This window comes from Copadichromis virginalis, linkage group LG4, assembly GCF_057382275.1.
Source record: "Copadichromis virginalis isolate Kocher_CV1m ecotype Utaka linkage group LG4, C_Virginalis_male_GT1.1, whole genome shotgun sequence".
In the NCBI taxonomy this organism is placed as follows: domain Eukaryota; kingdom Metazoa; phylum Chordata; class Actinopteri; order Cichliformes; family Cichlidae; genus Copadichromis; species Copadichromis virginalis.
The window spans coordinates 1660969-1674906 of NC_140621.1; the positions used below are offsets into that span (position 1 = coordinate 1660969).

General features: G+C 40.0%; 1 protein-coding gene across 3 annotated transcripts in view; it reads left to right on the forward strand.

The window, feature by feature from the left end:
- Nucleotides 1-1339: 1339 nt before the first annotated feature.
- Nucleotides 1340-13938, forward strand: part of LOC146710504 (NACHT, LRR and PYD domains-containing protein 12-like) — a 71429-nt gene continuing 58830 nt past the window's right edge. For all 3 annotated transcript variants that reach the window (XM_085453079.1, XM_085453081.1, XM_085453080.1), the window contains exons 1-2: nucleotides 1340-1392; nucleotides 5867-6002. In XM_085453079.1, coding sequence (XP_085309205.1) covers nucleotides 5893-6002 — 110 coding nt within the window. In that variant the 5' untranslated portion in view covers nucleotides 1340-1392; nucleotides 5867-5892. The remainder of the gene's footprint in view (nucleotides 1393-5866; nucleotides 6003-13938) is intronic.

The following is a 13938-nucleotide window of genomic DNA, read 5'->3' on the forward strand; positions in this document are numbered from 1 at the left end:
ATTCTGCATACAAACGTGAACACAGAGCGCGGACCCGACGCGTCAGAGTCAGATTTTGGTGCGTCGTCGGGTCCGCGCTGTGTTTGCCTCTTTTTTCTTCGCTGGCTTCTGCAGCTGCAGGTTTCATAACTCTCTGTTTACATCTCTAATTAAGTCTCACATGTGTCAGCTTTCTTTTAATAGATACGAAATTATGGATATATACTGTTAAATGATCAGAATTGTAATATTTCTGACTGAGGCAAAACTTTCCAGATTCCAATCAAATTGAATCGGATCCTGTATCGAATCAAAATGATTCTACAAATCAGTGACGATGCAGCCGTACTCAGCTCCCTAAGCATTTTCCCTTTCCAGTTCACAATCAATCCCACCCCTAGGTCAAAAATATGTATAGGACAATTGGCCTAATCTAATATTTTGTATGAACCTGTCCAGCTGTGATTAAATGACAAGTAGATGGAGGCAGGACTTCACAGCAGGGGCATACTCCATAATGTGCTGTGCGTTATCATATGTATATTATATATATTGCTCACTTATTGTATTTACCAACATCAAGGAGTTATGAGCAAAGAAAGGCCACCATAGTGCATGTTTAAATAGGGAAAGTTTATTGATCAAAATGTATTACGCAGATACGCATTACATTTTTTTCAGCCCCCCAATCGAGAAAACAAAACCAATTACATGTTCAAAGCAACGGAACGGTGGCCCAATATCAGAGAGAACTCCACTCTTGAGTGAGCAGTGATAATTGAGCAGTCCGTTTTATTTTGCAGATTCAAGCTGCTCTTCAAAATTTTCACCACCAGATGTCACCGGAGAGGACTGTGTTGAAAAGCTTCGAGTAATGAACCGTTTTTCAATACAAGCTTCAGTGCTTCGGAAAGCTTCATTTGGCCATCACTAGGTGAGTGCAACCACATTTATCATCTACCACACCCATGAGACACACCCCACACCCGTGCACCAATACAGTGAGTCCATTTAAACCAACCCACTTAGTCAAAAAAGGAACAACTCATATGGCTCCTACAATAACTATTAGAAACTGGATTCACAATAATATTTCTAACAAACCATTTCTAACTGAGCAGCATTGTTTCCTTAGTCACACTGTTACTCTGAGAAATTTCAGAATGGACTGCTGGACCATAGTGACTAACCCTCAAACCCTCCTACCCACCTCGACATACAAACTCTGTGTGGCTTCACGTGTTCTGTTGATGTTTACATGATCGAAATGACTTGAACACAAACAAACAAACAAAGAGGAAGACCACACCGGAAGGAAAAAACTACAAGTCCCAGCATCCTCTGTGTTTAGGGCGGAGCAGTGAAAGTGAAAGCCTTCAGAGTAGCAGGAGGAGGAAGGTGGAGCTGAGGCCGGTCAGTGTTAACATGAATATGTTTCTTCTTATGACATAAAATAATTCCACGCTGTTCGTGTCTGTGGGTGAAATGTGAGGCCGGAGCGCTGGTTTCCTGTAAGTAGAGAGGAAGTGAGTTTAGCTGAGCCTCCGTTTAGTGTGAGAGAGCAGGAGGAGAGTGAGAGCTGTGCTGAGGCAGCTGAGTGTAAACACCGCTCTGACATTACTGTGTCTCTGTGGCGGGAGCAACAGGCTCCGTCAGTGGAGGCAAAAATAATCAGACTTTGGTTTTTCAAAGGAAACAACTTTATGTCGGAAGTTCCCGCACGCTCATTGGATAACGGTGTGTCAATCGCAAGTTATTAGCCAATGAGCGTGCGGATTCACAGAAAGACCCGCCTTTATCACGGGACTTTAAAAACAACAATGGCGACAGAAACTCTGTGAGTGGAGTTCAGGGTGACGTTATGAAACTGTGACGTTTGAGCCACTTCCTGTTCTCAGTCCCAGCGTCCTGATCACCGAGGTTTCTGTTGCTCTGATATCTGATATTGATTATATCGGTAAACAGGCTGTAGCATAAACATCAGGTCTGTTCTTCCTACCTCGCTTACTACATCCAAGACCAAATCATCGCGCTAACTTTGAGCTCGCTATCCCGGTTCTCCGAACACACCTGTTGTTGACGATCAGTACAGCTGGATGAAGTCATGTGAGATCACTGGGTGTCGTAAAAGGGGCTACGCATCGATAGTAGAAACATTGATCGGCAACCCTCTGATTGGTCGGCGAAAATGTCGAAGGAGCGCGCTCGGTATTTTTCGGCAGCAGTGCAAGAACTCTTGAGTGAGGGATTTCAGGAGTTTCAGAGTTTAATTAAAACGCAAGGGAACACTGCAAAGGCTGCAAAAGCAAGGAGAGAGGGCTGGCAGGAAGTTGCTGACAAATCAAACTCGTAAGTAATTTAATAATAACAATAATAATAATAATAATAATAATAATAATAATAATAATAATGGATTTGATTTATATAGCGCTTTTCAAGGCACCCAAAGCGCTTTACAATAGCACTATTCATTCACTCTCACATTCACACACTGGTGGAGGCAGCTACGGTTGTAGCCACAGCTGCCCTGGGGCAGACTGACAGAAGCGAGGCTGCCATATCGCACCATCGGCCCCTCTGGCCAATACCAGTAGGCGGTAGGGTAGATTTATCATATGACACGATATTATCCAATATTATATTACATTATATTATATTATAATATGTTATATTATATCCTCTTTCACATTAGAGCCACAACAGGACCCACGGGAACAGGTAAAAGTGAAATATAAGAATATTCTACAGAATGGTAATATTTATCACTTATATTGCTTTTAGTCTCTTGGAAAGAGACCCTGAAATAATCTGTTTGTTTGTTTATAACAGCAACCAAGAAAAGGGCAGAGCAAAAAAAGACAGGTGGTGGTCCTGCACCCCCTCGTCAACAAGTTGGTTAAGTGAATAATACCCTCACGGGAAAATCGATATCTCTCTATGAGCACACTGTCGCGCTGAGCTAAAGGATCCTGTCTGTCCCGCAATATACGCTGAATTCTGAGGACTCTCCTTATCAATCTTGCACCTTCCACAATGGGTTGCTCGCGTATACGGACAGGACATGGCTGCGACAGGCTTCCCAAATCCACCTTCGCTTTTATAGCCGTGGTCTCTCATCTTGATTACACGAAGTAATTTACTATTACTACTCTGAAATATGAATTACATCTGTAATAATCACATACATGTAATAGAATGTTAATAGTACATTTCCCTTTTTTAGGAAATGACCTGTATGTATCTGTATGGAATCAATAACAGGATCAGGTGCTGCATTATCTTTAGTTACATTGATGTTATTTATTTATGGTGAAACAGTGGTAAAATATCGCTGTTGCTTTTGTATAAATGAAGCGGACATACCTGAGTGGCCGCGATCTAATCCTGTTTACATAAAGTAAACCTGCTCGGGACCTGCTTACGGCTCTGTTGCTATGGCAGCAAGTCCCGGATGAGCTTCGGGGAACCGAACGACCCAAGATCACGCGAAATCGTCAGCAATCAAATCCAGCTAACTTACTTAGCGAGGTACGAAGAACGGACCCCGGGGCCCTATTTCAGGAAGCCGGTTTAGAAAACTCAGAGTGAAAAACGATACTCAGGGTTGAGTAACCCTGAACTGTCCAACTCGGAATATTCGGTTTCAGAAAGGCTGATAACAATTAGTTCAATCAACGCGGAGTTGCTTTAACCCCAAGTTAAACGCGCGCACGAGGATACATAAAGCCCTGATTAGTGGAGCACAGATTAAGCGAGTCACCATGGAGACGGAGGGAAAGAAGGCGCGGTCAATGCATCTTACAGCGCTTGAGGCCGAAATTCTGATGGCAGCATATGCCGATAACATGCAAATTTTGCGGAAAAAAAGTAACACAGGCTCAGCTGCAAAAGAAAGAGAGCATGCATGGCAAAACATAGCCGACAGAGTCAATGCGTGAGTGTTAATTTAAACATTGATCTAGGGATTTCCACCCATTTAACACGTTATTTTATTATATTTTATTTTATTTTTTATTTCATACATTTGATTTTGTGACGTGATGTGAGCGCAGGTGCAACCCAACAGGCCCCAAACGTTCCTGGCAGCAAGTAAAAATGAAATATAAAAATATAGTCCAAACAGGTGAGGTGTAATTGTATTATGAGCCATAGTGCTTGGTCTGTTTGTCCGATGTAAATCAATTGCAGTTAGAGGCTACATTAATTTCCCCTCTGTAAGCACTTATTGAAATTATCTGAGCACATTACAAGTACATATTTGCTTACTCTGTATGCTCAAATGTGACCCGTTATAGCCAACAGAAAAAAAGCGGAGGCCCGAAAAACAGGTGGGGGTCCTCCACCACCACCACTCACAGAGGCTGAGCAGTTGGCTTCCACATTTGTGATAATGTTGGCAGCATCACATATGATCTTCACAGTGCAGAGAACACAAATTAGCATCCATTACTATGATGAAATAATTTGTTAGTTTGAAATGCTACAGGGAGCTATGTACCTGTACATTAATGCTGTGGAAAGACTTCCTGTTCACATAGTCTCCTTCATTTACTGAAGGAGCAATGATTGGAATGTGAGTGCCATCTATACAGCCAATCACGCCTGGGAACCCTGAACATAAATGTAAAATTTAAGTAGTAGTTCAAGTATCACCACATCATGAATTAAGTTTTGTTCATCCTGCTACCTGCAATTTTGTGGCATCCCTCTTTGATAAATCTTGTGGGTCTATGACCGGGGAACACCACAAACGAGTACAGGAGACGTTTCAGTGCAACTGTAACATTCCTGACTGCCCGACAGACGGTAGCCTTGGAAACGTGCTCAGCATCACCAATATTATACAGAAAGCTCCCGTTTGCAAAAAACCGAAGTGCGATACAAATAATATGCACAGAACTGAGAGGATGTCCGCGATGTGTCACATGAGCAATATATGGCCTGAGGATGTTATTCAAATAAATTATAGATTGTGCTGAAAAACGGTAACGTTCACACAGGAAATCATCAGGAAATGATAAAATGTCCAAAAGCGCTCTAATCACTCTCTCCCGGCGGAGAGCTCTGCGGAGAATTTGGGCTTCAACATCTACTGGCTCTTCAAGGAAGGGGCACGCCATGTCTGACACTTCCTACAGTCAGGTTTCTGACAAAGAGGCGGAGAAGGTCAGGGTTAGTTGAAGTAAACCTGCTAGGGGGCAGGTTAGCTTCACGGAGTGTGTCGTCATAGTAACTCACTCAGAATTAATCTAAACTCGCTTTGTGAAACCGAAAACCCAGAGTTTTCGTTAACTCAGGGTTTACTTACTCAGAGTTTGCACTAAACCGGCTTCCTGAAATAGGGCCCTGGTCTGTTCTGAAAACTGGCTTTATTTTTTCAAAGTAAGGGAATATCTGTGGTGTGATACCGCGGGCTCATGGGCTAAGGACTTGGATTGACAAGTCAAGCGCAGATGATTGTGTTGTTTCTTATAAAGGCTTGTGTGTGTGTGTCTTCCTATGTGTGTCCTTGTGTCAGTGGAATTGAATCAGTGTGTTAGAGAAAGTGCTCCTCTGCTGTGCCGTCATCGTGTGGATGCTTCTTTTAAAGTTGGAACTCATGTTTTTATGATCTGCTTCATTTCACTGAACCTTTATTTCTAACCATGAAGTCCCTTTGAGGTTACAGCCTCCTGGTTAGGTTTAGGCTGTTATTGTGCTTCAGGTTGAAACATGAGGAGTAAGGAGTGGGGCTGGTTAGCCCTCATGACCCTCACCATAACACATACGTCACAGGACAGTGTTTACCACAGAAACTCCATGAAATGATCAATGAGAACTTTAGAAACCCATCAGTGTGATGCTTCCAGTACAACAGCACCTCTGAGTGTGTGTGTTTGCCTCTCAGACTAACTCCACCCTGACATCAAGAAGATGGAGGAAGAGGATGAAGCAGGATCTGCAGCATCCAGCTGTGTGTCTGTGAGGAGTGACTGGTCCAATGATAAACCTCCAGACTTCAGTAATGAACCTGCAGCAACAATGTAAGAGAGCTGCTGACTCATTTATTCAGTGTAAATAATGATTTTTGATGCAATGGAGAAGAAAAATGACAAAAACTGTTTTAAAAATAAGGATTAAAATATTACAAACTATGTTTTTGAGTTTCCTGATGTAGTACAAAAATATATGAACATAACTGTATATAGGGCAGATATTTTACGGTTCTTTTAGGCAGCACCAAAAAACAAAAAGACTATTTTTAAGCTGTCTGAGGTAGTGAGTCAACATGTCACACTGGGTCAAAGGTCAGGGAGTAAAAGTGTGTTTTAAAGGAGGTTTAAAAGCAGCGAGTGAAGGAGCCTGTCGAGGTAAATCGTTCCATAACTGATCAAATTCAGTTGGTGGACCTCTGTGTGAAATCAAGCATCTGGTCCACAGAGAGGATAACCCTCACATGGGCTGTACAACATTATATAGTGAGACAAAAACAGAGATTATCGTAGCCATGGCTCTCTCGCATGGACGTGGCAGTCTTGCTGTCTGCTGCGAATCCTCCCCGTACCTCCGTGACCTCGTCTGGTATCTGCTCCCTCCTCTGTAAGAGACAGTAAAGGAAAACACGTCTCTGCCTAGTCTTGAAAATCTCATCTTATCATCCATTGTTCTTCTAGGGCCTCTTCTTCTTGTGGCCTCAGCTAACTGCTAATATTTAAATGGCTAACAATAACATGTGTGCCAGCCAGGTTAACATTTGTGATGAACTATGATTAATTAACTGATGTTGAAACTGGAGCTTTACTGACCTCTGAAATTCCTCCTAAAGTGTTATTCAGTGTTGTGACAGTCAGCTGCTTCAGCTGCTGCTGGGATGGGCTGTGGCAAAGAGAGCAGAGAAAAACTCTGATTTTCTCTGCTGATGGTTTCTGGTGTTTGGGTCTGTTTTTCTGTATTTATGCAGATAAAGTGTAAACTCAGATGAATTATACCATCAAATTTTAAAGGAAAATATCAGAATGAGCCAGTTGGGATTAGTATCTTGCCCAAGGATATTTGACACGCAGACTGGAGGAGCCTGGGATCGAACCATCAACCGTCCGATCAGTAGGTGACCAGCTCTACCTCCTGAGCTACAGCCACCCTGATTCATCAGATTTGAGGTGTTACCTCCTTTGACAGTATCACAGTATCAGCTTAAAGCACTTGTTGCTGCTGAGTTTACATCTTTTGCTGTGAAGTACAGCCAGACTTTTGACCGCTTCGCCTTGGGCATTTTTAATCTGTAGCTCTGCTCTAAAAGAACGTACGTACCTGGACCCGCCTACTATCCTCGGAAACGTAAAATGATTGGCTAGAATCCAAAGTGTATGACATCTCAGGAAAAAAAGCACTGAAATGTGCGCTGCTTTTTGGTCTGGTTACTACCGTTTATGTCAGAACTGGTGCCATAATGGCACCGGATACCGGTACCCATCCCCAGTTAGGAGGCAATGGTAGAGAAGGAAAGACAGGAGAGTGGAGGTGATGTATCTAAATGCATCTGAACAAAGCAGAAGTGCACACCAAACTCAACGGATAGTCAAATGTAGAATCACAGAACAGAACTGCAGGCTGAGTTTGGATGTTTGACTTTGTCTTTCACTCCTCTCTGTGGCTCACACACACAGTGACGTCAGACACATTCACACTCACTGTTTCATCTGCTTTGTGCACAAACTCATTACTTTCTTCCTTCAATGATCTACATACTACGTGCTGCCCACTGAATACTTTGCAATGTATTTCATCTCGTTCACACACAAAATAGGCACCAGTGAGAGCTCTGGCCTCCTTACATATTGGTGGAGAAACCAAACGCTCAATGCCCTCAGCGGCGGAGGAAAAACCTCCTTTCAGTGGAGAAACCATCCTTAACCCTCCTTGAAAACTGGCGAAGAAACCAGACCTCCTTATGTATGTGTGTGTATATGCATGTGCTTGAATGTGTGTGTGTATTTGTGTTTGGAGGTGCGTTTGTGTGACATCCTGCTCACCAAAAGGGTAATAAAAGCAGGAAGCTTATTAACCAAGAAAACAGAACCTTCAGATAGGATGTCCCCATAATAAAATGTGAACTATGATTCACATTGGGGATGTCCCCCACCAGCAGACTGGTTGCGGAGGAAACAAAGGAATGTCTTTGATCCTGCTGCTTGAACTAAGACTTACAAATTTAAGTAACAATGACAACATTTAACAGTTTGACTCCAACAGCTGCCAGCTGGAATTGAAATGTAATTTAAACTAGAAAGTGCATTTTCTGAAGAAACTGCAGTGTGAATGCTTGAATCTGAATGTATGCACTGAAATGAATTAATTGCTGAATTTTGAGTTAAAAATATTGAATGAGATTAAAAAAAAACAAAAAAAAACAACGAATTTAACCTGAAAACAAAGGTGCTGAACTGCTAAAAGCTGAAGGTTACACAGAAGAAGGAGTTGGAAAAAAACTGAAAATGTTTTAAATGTAAATTAGAAAAACCTAAGAAATGAGAAAAGAACATTTAGAGTCAGAAAACATCTGAATGAATATTAAAAGGTCATATTCTTTGAATCACTGAATGACTCAAATGTGATCCCTCCACTTTGATCCACACAGTTTAAAAAGTTTAAATGCCTGAGCTTTGAAAGATACGGTGTTGGAAAGAGAACAATAATGGCGACAATTTGAGGGTAAAATGATGGCTGTAACACTGTGGACACAGCAACAGTTGAAAGAGAAGTGCTTAAGATGAATCTTGGTACAGTGGCAGGCAGAGCTCGTTAAGCAGGCAGGTGTGAGCCTGGTTGCTATAGTGACCGCACCCAATGGCTCCATACACACGTACACAGACATGCGCCTCACTTTTGCTGCTTAAAATGAACAGAAAAGTCAGGCCGAAACAAATCGTTCCCAAATGAAAAGTAAAAGTCGTATTGACAAAATTCTTTCACCGTGAGCGACAGCAGCTTCTAGTCTACTGAATTCTCAGTTTTCATGCCTGTGGAGTTTATTATATGGACGTGGTGACAGTGGAAAGACACCATGCTCTTCTGATTTTCAAACGAACCTTCTGAGCCATTTTAACATTAGAGTCTATGGAAGAGTTGGAGGGAGGAGGCTGTGCATTGGTGACATTTATGAAAGAACCATAACACCTAGGACAATAGTAAACACATTGGATGAAAGAGGACAACGATGGCTACGTTTTGAGGGTAAAATCATACCTGTAGAGCAAACGCTGCGGACACAGCAGCAGTTTTAAAAAAGATTTTAAGATTAATTTTTTTGCTCCTCTCACTCTAGCAGTTGAGCTGCCTCACTCTAGCCCCAACATTCCGTCCCATACACACCCATTATAAACTCTGAAACGGGTGAAAAAACATCATGAAACTTAAACTGGAACTGAAGAAAAAGTATAATAGATATTGAAAAGATAAATACAAGTTGAATAGTTGAATGTCTTGTCTTCGTTTTAAAGTTTGAATGGTGGCTCTATGTCAACGTATGTTGAAGTAGTAAGAGTTTAAAAATGAGTAAGTTGAATGAGAATTTGAAGGGTCTCCCCATTGAAATACATGGGAAATTTTTGTTGAATAAAGTTGAATAAAATTAAAAATATAAATGTTAAAAATGAGAAAAATAGAAGCAATGTTGTCCAAAATAATAGGAATCTAACGATGTTTGAATGGTTTTTCTAAGTTGAACGGTTTTGAAGGAGTAGGCTTTCAAAAAACGTACGGAATACAGAATAAACTAGAAAGTGCATTTTCTGAAGAAACTGCAGTGTGAATGCTTGAATCTGAATGTATGCATTGAAATGAAATAATTACTGAATTTAAGTTAAAAATTTTGAATGAGATTAAAAAAAACAAAAAAAAAAAACCCGAATTTAACCTGAAAACAAAAGTGCTGAACTGCTAAAAGCTGAAGGTTACACAGAAGAAGAAGTTGGAAAAAAGCTGAAAATGTTTTAATTGTAAATTAGAAAAACCTAAGAAATGAGAAAAGAACATTTAGAGTCAGAAAACATCTGAATGAATATTAAAAGTTCATATTCTTTGAATCACTGAATGACTAAAATGTGATCCCTCCACTTTGATCCACACAGTTTAAAAAATTTAAAAGTGTGAGCTTTAAAAGACACGGTGTTGGAAAGAGAACAACGATGGCGACGTTTTGAGGGTAAAATGATGGCTTTAACACTGTGGACACAGCAGCAGTTGAAAGAGAAGTGTTTAAGATGAATTTTGGCAGAGTGGCAGGCAGAGCTCGTTAAGCAGGCAGGTGTGAGCCTGGTTGCTATAGTGACCGCACCCAAAGGCTCCATACACACGTACACAGACATGCGCCTCACTTTTGCTGCTTAAAATGAACAGAAAAGTCAGGCCGAAACAAATCGCTCCCAAATGAAAAGTAAAAGTCGTATTGACAAAATTCTTTCACCGTGAGCGACAGCAATGTCTAGTCTACCTAATTCTCAGTTTTCATGCCTGTGGAGCTTATTATATGGACGTGGTGACAGTAGAAAGACACCATGCTCTTCTGATTTTCAAACGAACCTTCTGAGCCATTTTAACATTAGAGTCTATGGAAGAGTTGGAGGGAGGAGGCTGTGCATTGGTGACATTTATGAAAGAACCATAACACCTAGTACAATAGTAAACACATTGGATGAAAGAGGACAGCCATGGCTACGTTTTGAGGGTAAAATCATACCTGTAGAGCAAACGCTGCGGACACAGCAGCAGTTTTAAAAAAGATTTTAAGATTAATTTTTTTGCTCCTCTCACTCTAGCAGTTGAGCTGTCTCACTCTAGCCCCAACATTCCGTCCCATACACACCCATTATAAACTCTGAAACGGGTGAAAAAACATCATGAAACTTAAACTGGAACTGAAGAAAAAGTATAATAGATATTGAAAAGATAAATACAAGTTGAATAGTTGAATGTCTTGTCTTCGTTTTAAAGTTTGAATGGTGGCTCTATGTCAATGTATGTGGAAGTAGTAAGAGTTTAAAAATGAGTAAGTTGAATGAGGATTTGAAGGGTCTCCCCATTGAAATACATTATAAATTTTTGTTGAATAAAGTTGAATAAAATTAAAAATATAAATGTTAAAAATGAGAAAAATAGAAGCAATGTTGTCCAAAAGAATAGGAATCTAACGATGTTTGAATGGTTTTTCTAAGTTGAATGGTTTTGAAGGAGTAGGCTTTCAAAAAACGTACGGAAAAATAAAATATAATAATAACTAGAAAGTGCATTTTCTGAAGAAACTGCAGTGTGAATGCTTGAATCTGAATGTATGCACTGAAATGAAATAATTACTGAATTTAAGTTAAAAATTTTGAATGAGATTAAAAAAAAAAAACGAATTTAACCTGAAAACAAAAGTGCTGAACTGCTAAAAGCTGAAGGTTACACAGAAGAAGAAGTTGGAAAAAAGCTGAAAATGTTTTAATTGTAAATTAGAAAACCCTAAGAAATGAGAAGAGAACATTTAGAGTCAGAAAACATCTGAATGAATATTAAAAGTTCATATTCTTTGAATCACTGAATGACTAAAATGTGATCCCTCTGCTTGGATCCACACAGTTTAAAAAATTTAAAAGTCTGAGCTTTGAAAGACACGGTGTTGGAAAGAGAACAACGATGGCGACGTTTTGAGGGTAAAATGATGGCTGTAACACTGTGGACACAGCAGCAGTTGAAAGAGAAGTGTTTAAGATGAATCTTGGCAGAGAGAGAGAGAGAGCTCGTTAAGCAGGCAGGTGTGAGCCTGGTTGCTATAGTGACCGCACCCAATGGCTCCATACACACGTACACAGACATGCGCCTCACTTTTGCTGCTTAAAATGAACAGAAAAGTCAGGCCGAAACAAATCGTTCCCAAATGAAAAGTAAAAGTCGTATTGACGAAATTCTTTCACCGTGAGTGACAGCAATGTCTAGTCTACTGAATTCTCAGTTTTCATGCCTGTGGAGTTTATTATATGGACGTGGTGACAGTGGAAAGACACCATGCTCTTCTGATTTTCAAACGAACCTTCTGAGCCATTTTAACATTAGAGTCTATGGAAGAGTTGGAGGGAGGAGGCTGTGCATTGGTGACATTTACGAAAGAACCATAACACCTAGGACAATAGTAAACACATTGGATGAAAGAGGACAGCGATGGCTACGTTTTGAGGGTAAAATCATACCTGTAGAGCAAACGCTGTGGACACAGCAGCAGTTTTAAAAAATATTTTAAGATTAATTTTTTTGCTCCTCTCACTCTAGCAGTTGAGCTCTCTCACTCTAGCGGCAACATTCCGTCCCATACACACCCATTATAAACTCTGAAACGGGTGAAAAAACATCATGAAACTTAAACTGGAACTGAAGAAAAAGTATAATAGATATTGAAAAGATAAATACAAGTTGAATAGTTGAATGTCTTGTCTTCGTTTTAAAGTTTGAATGGTGGCTCTATGTCAATGTATGTGGAAGTAGTAAGAGTTTAAAAATGAGTAAGTTGAATGAGGATTTGAAGGGTCTCCCCATTGAAATACATTATAAATTTTTGTTGAATAAAGTTGAATAAAATTAAAAATATAAATGTTAAAAATATGAAAAATAGAAGCAGTGTTGTCCAAAAGAATAGGAATCTAACGGTGTTTGAATGGTTTTTCTAAGTTGAACGGTTTTGAAGGAGTAGGCTTTCAAAAAACGTACGGAAAAATAATAAAATATAACTAGAAAGTGCATTTTCTGAAGAAACTGCAGTGTGAATGCTTGAATCTGAATGTATGGACTGAAATGAATTAATTGCTGAATTTTGAGTTAAAAATTTTGAATGAGATAAAAAAAAAAAGTCCGAATTTAACCTGAAAACAAAAGTGCTGAACTGCTAAAAGCTGAAGGTTAGACAGAAGAAGTTGGAAAAAAGCTGAAAATGTTTTAATTGTAAATTAGAAAACCCTAAGAAATGAGAAAGGAACATTTAGAGTCAGAAAACATCTGAATGAATATTAAAAGGTCATATTCTTTGAATCACTGAATGACTAAAATGTGATCCCTCCACTTGGATCCACACAGTTTAAAAAGTTTACATCTCTGAGCTTTGAAAGACAAGATGTTGGAAAGAGAACAACGTTTTGAGGGTAAAATGATGGCTGTAACACTGTGGACACAGCAGCAGTTGAAAGAGAAGTGTTTAAGATGAATCTTGGCAGAGTGAGAGAGAGAGCTCGTTAAGCAGGCAGGTGTGAGCCTGGTTGCTATAGTGACCGCACCCAATGGCTCCATACACACGCACACAGACATGCACCTCACTTTTGCTGCTTAAAATGAACAGAAAAGTCAGGCCGAAACAAATCGCTCCCAAATGAAAAGTAAAAGTCGTATTGACAAAATTCTTTCACAGTGAGCGACAGCAATGTCTAGTCTACCTAATTCTCAGTTTTCATACCTGTGGAGCTTATTATATGGACGTGGTGACAGTGGAAAGACACCATGCTCTTCTGATTTTCAAACGAACCTTCTGAGCCATTTTAACATTAGAGTCTATGGAAGAGTTGGAGGGAGGAGGCTGTGCATTGGTGACATTTATGAAAGAACCATAACACCTAGTACAATAGTAAACACATTGGATGAAAGAGGACAGCCATGGCTACGTTTTGAGGGTAAAATCATACCTGTAGAGCAAACGCTGCGGACACAGCAGCAGTTTTAAAAAAGATTTTAAGATTAATTTTTTTGCTCCTCTCACTCTAGCAGTTGAGCTGCCTCACTCTAGCCCCAACATTCCGTCCCATACACACCCATTATAAATTTTGAAACGGGTGAAAAAACATCATGAAACTTAAACTGGAACTGAAGAAAAAGTATAATAGATATTGAAAAGATAAATACAAGTTGAATAGTTGAATGTCTTGTCTTCGTTTTAAAGTTTGAATGGTGGCTCTATGTCAA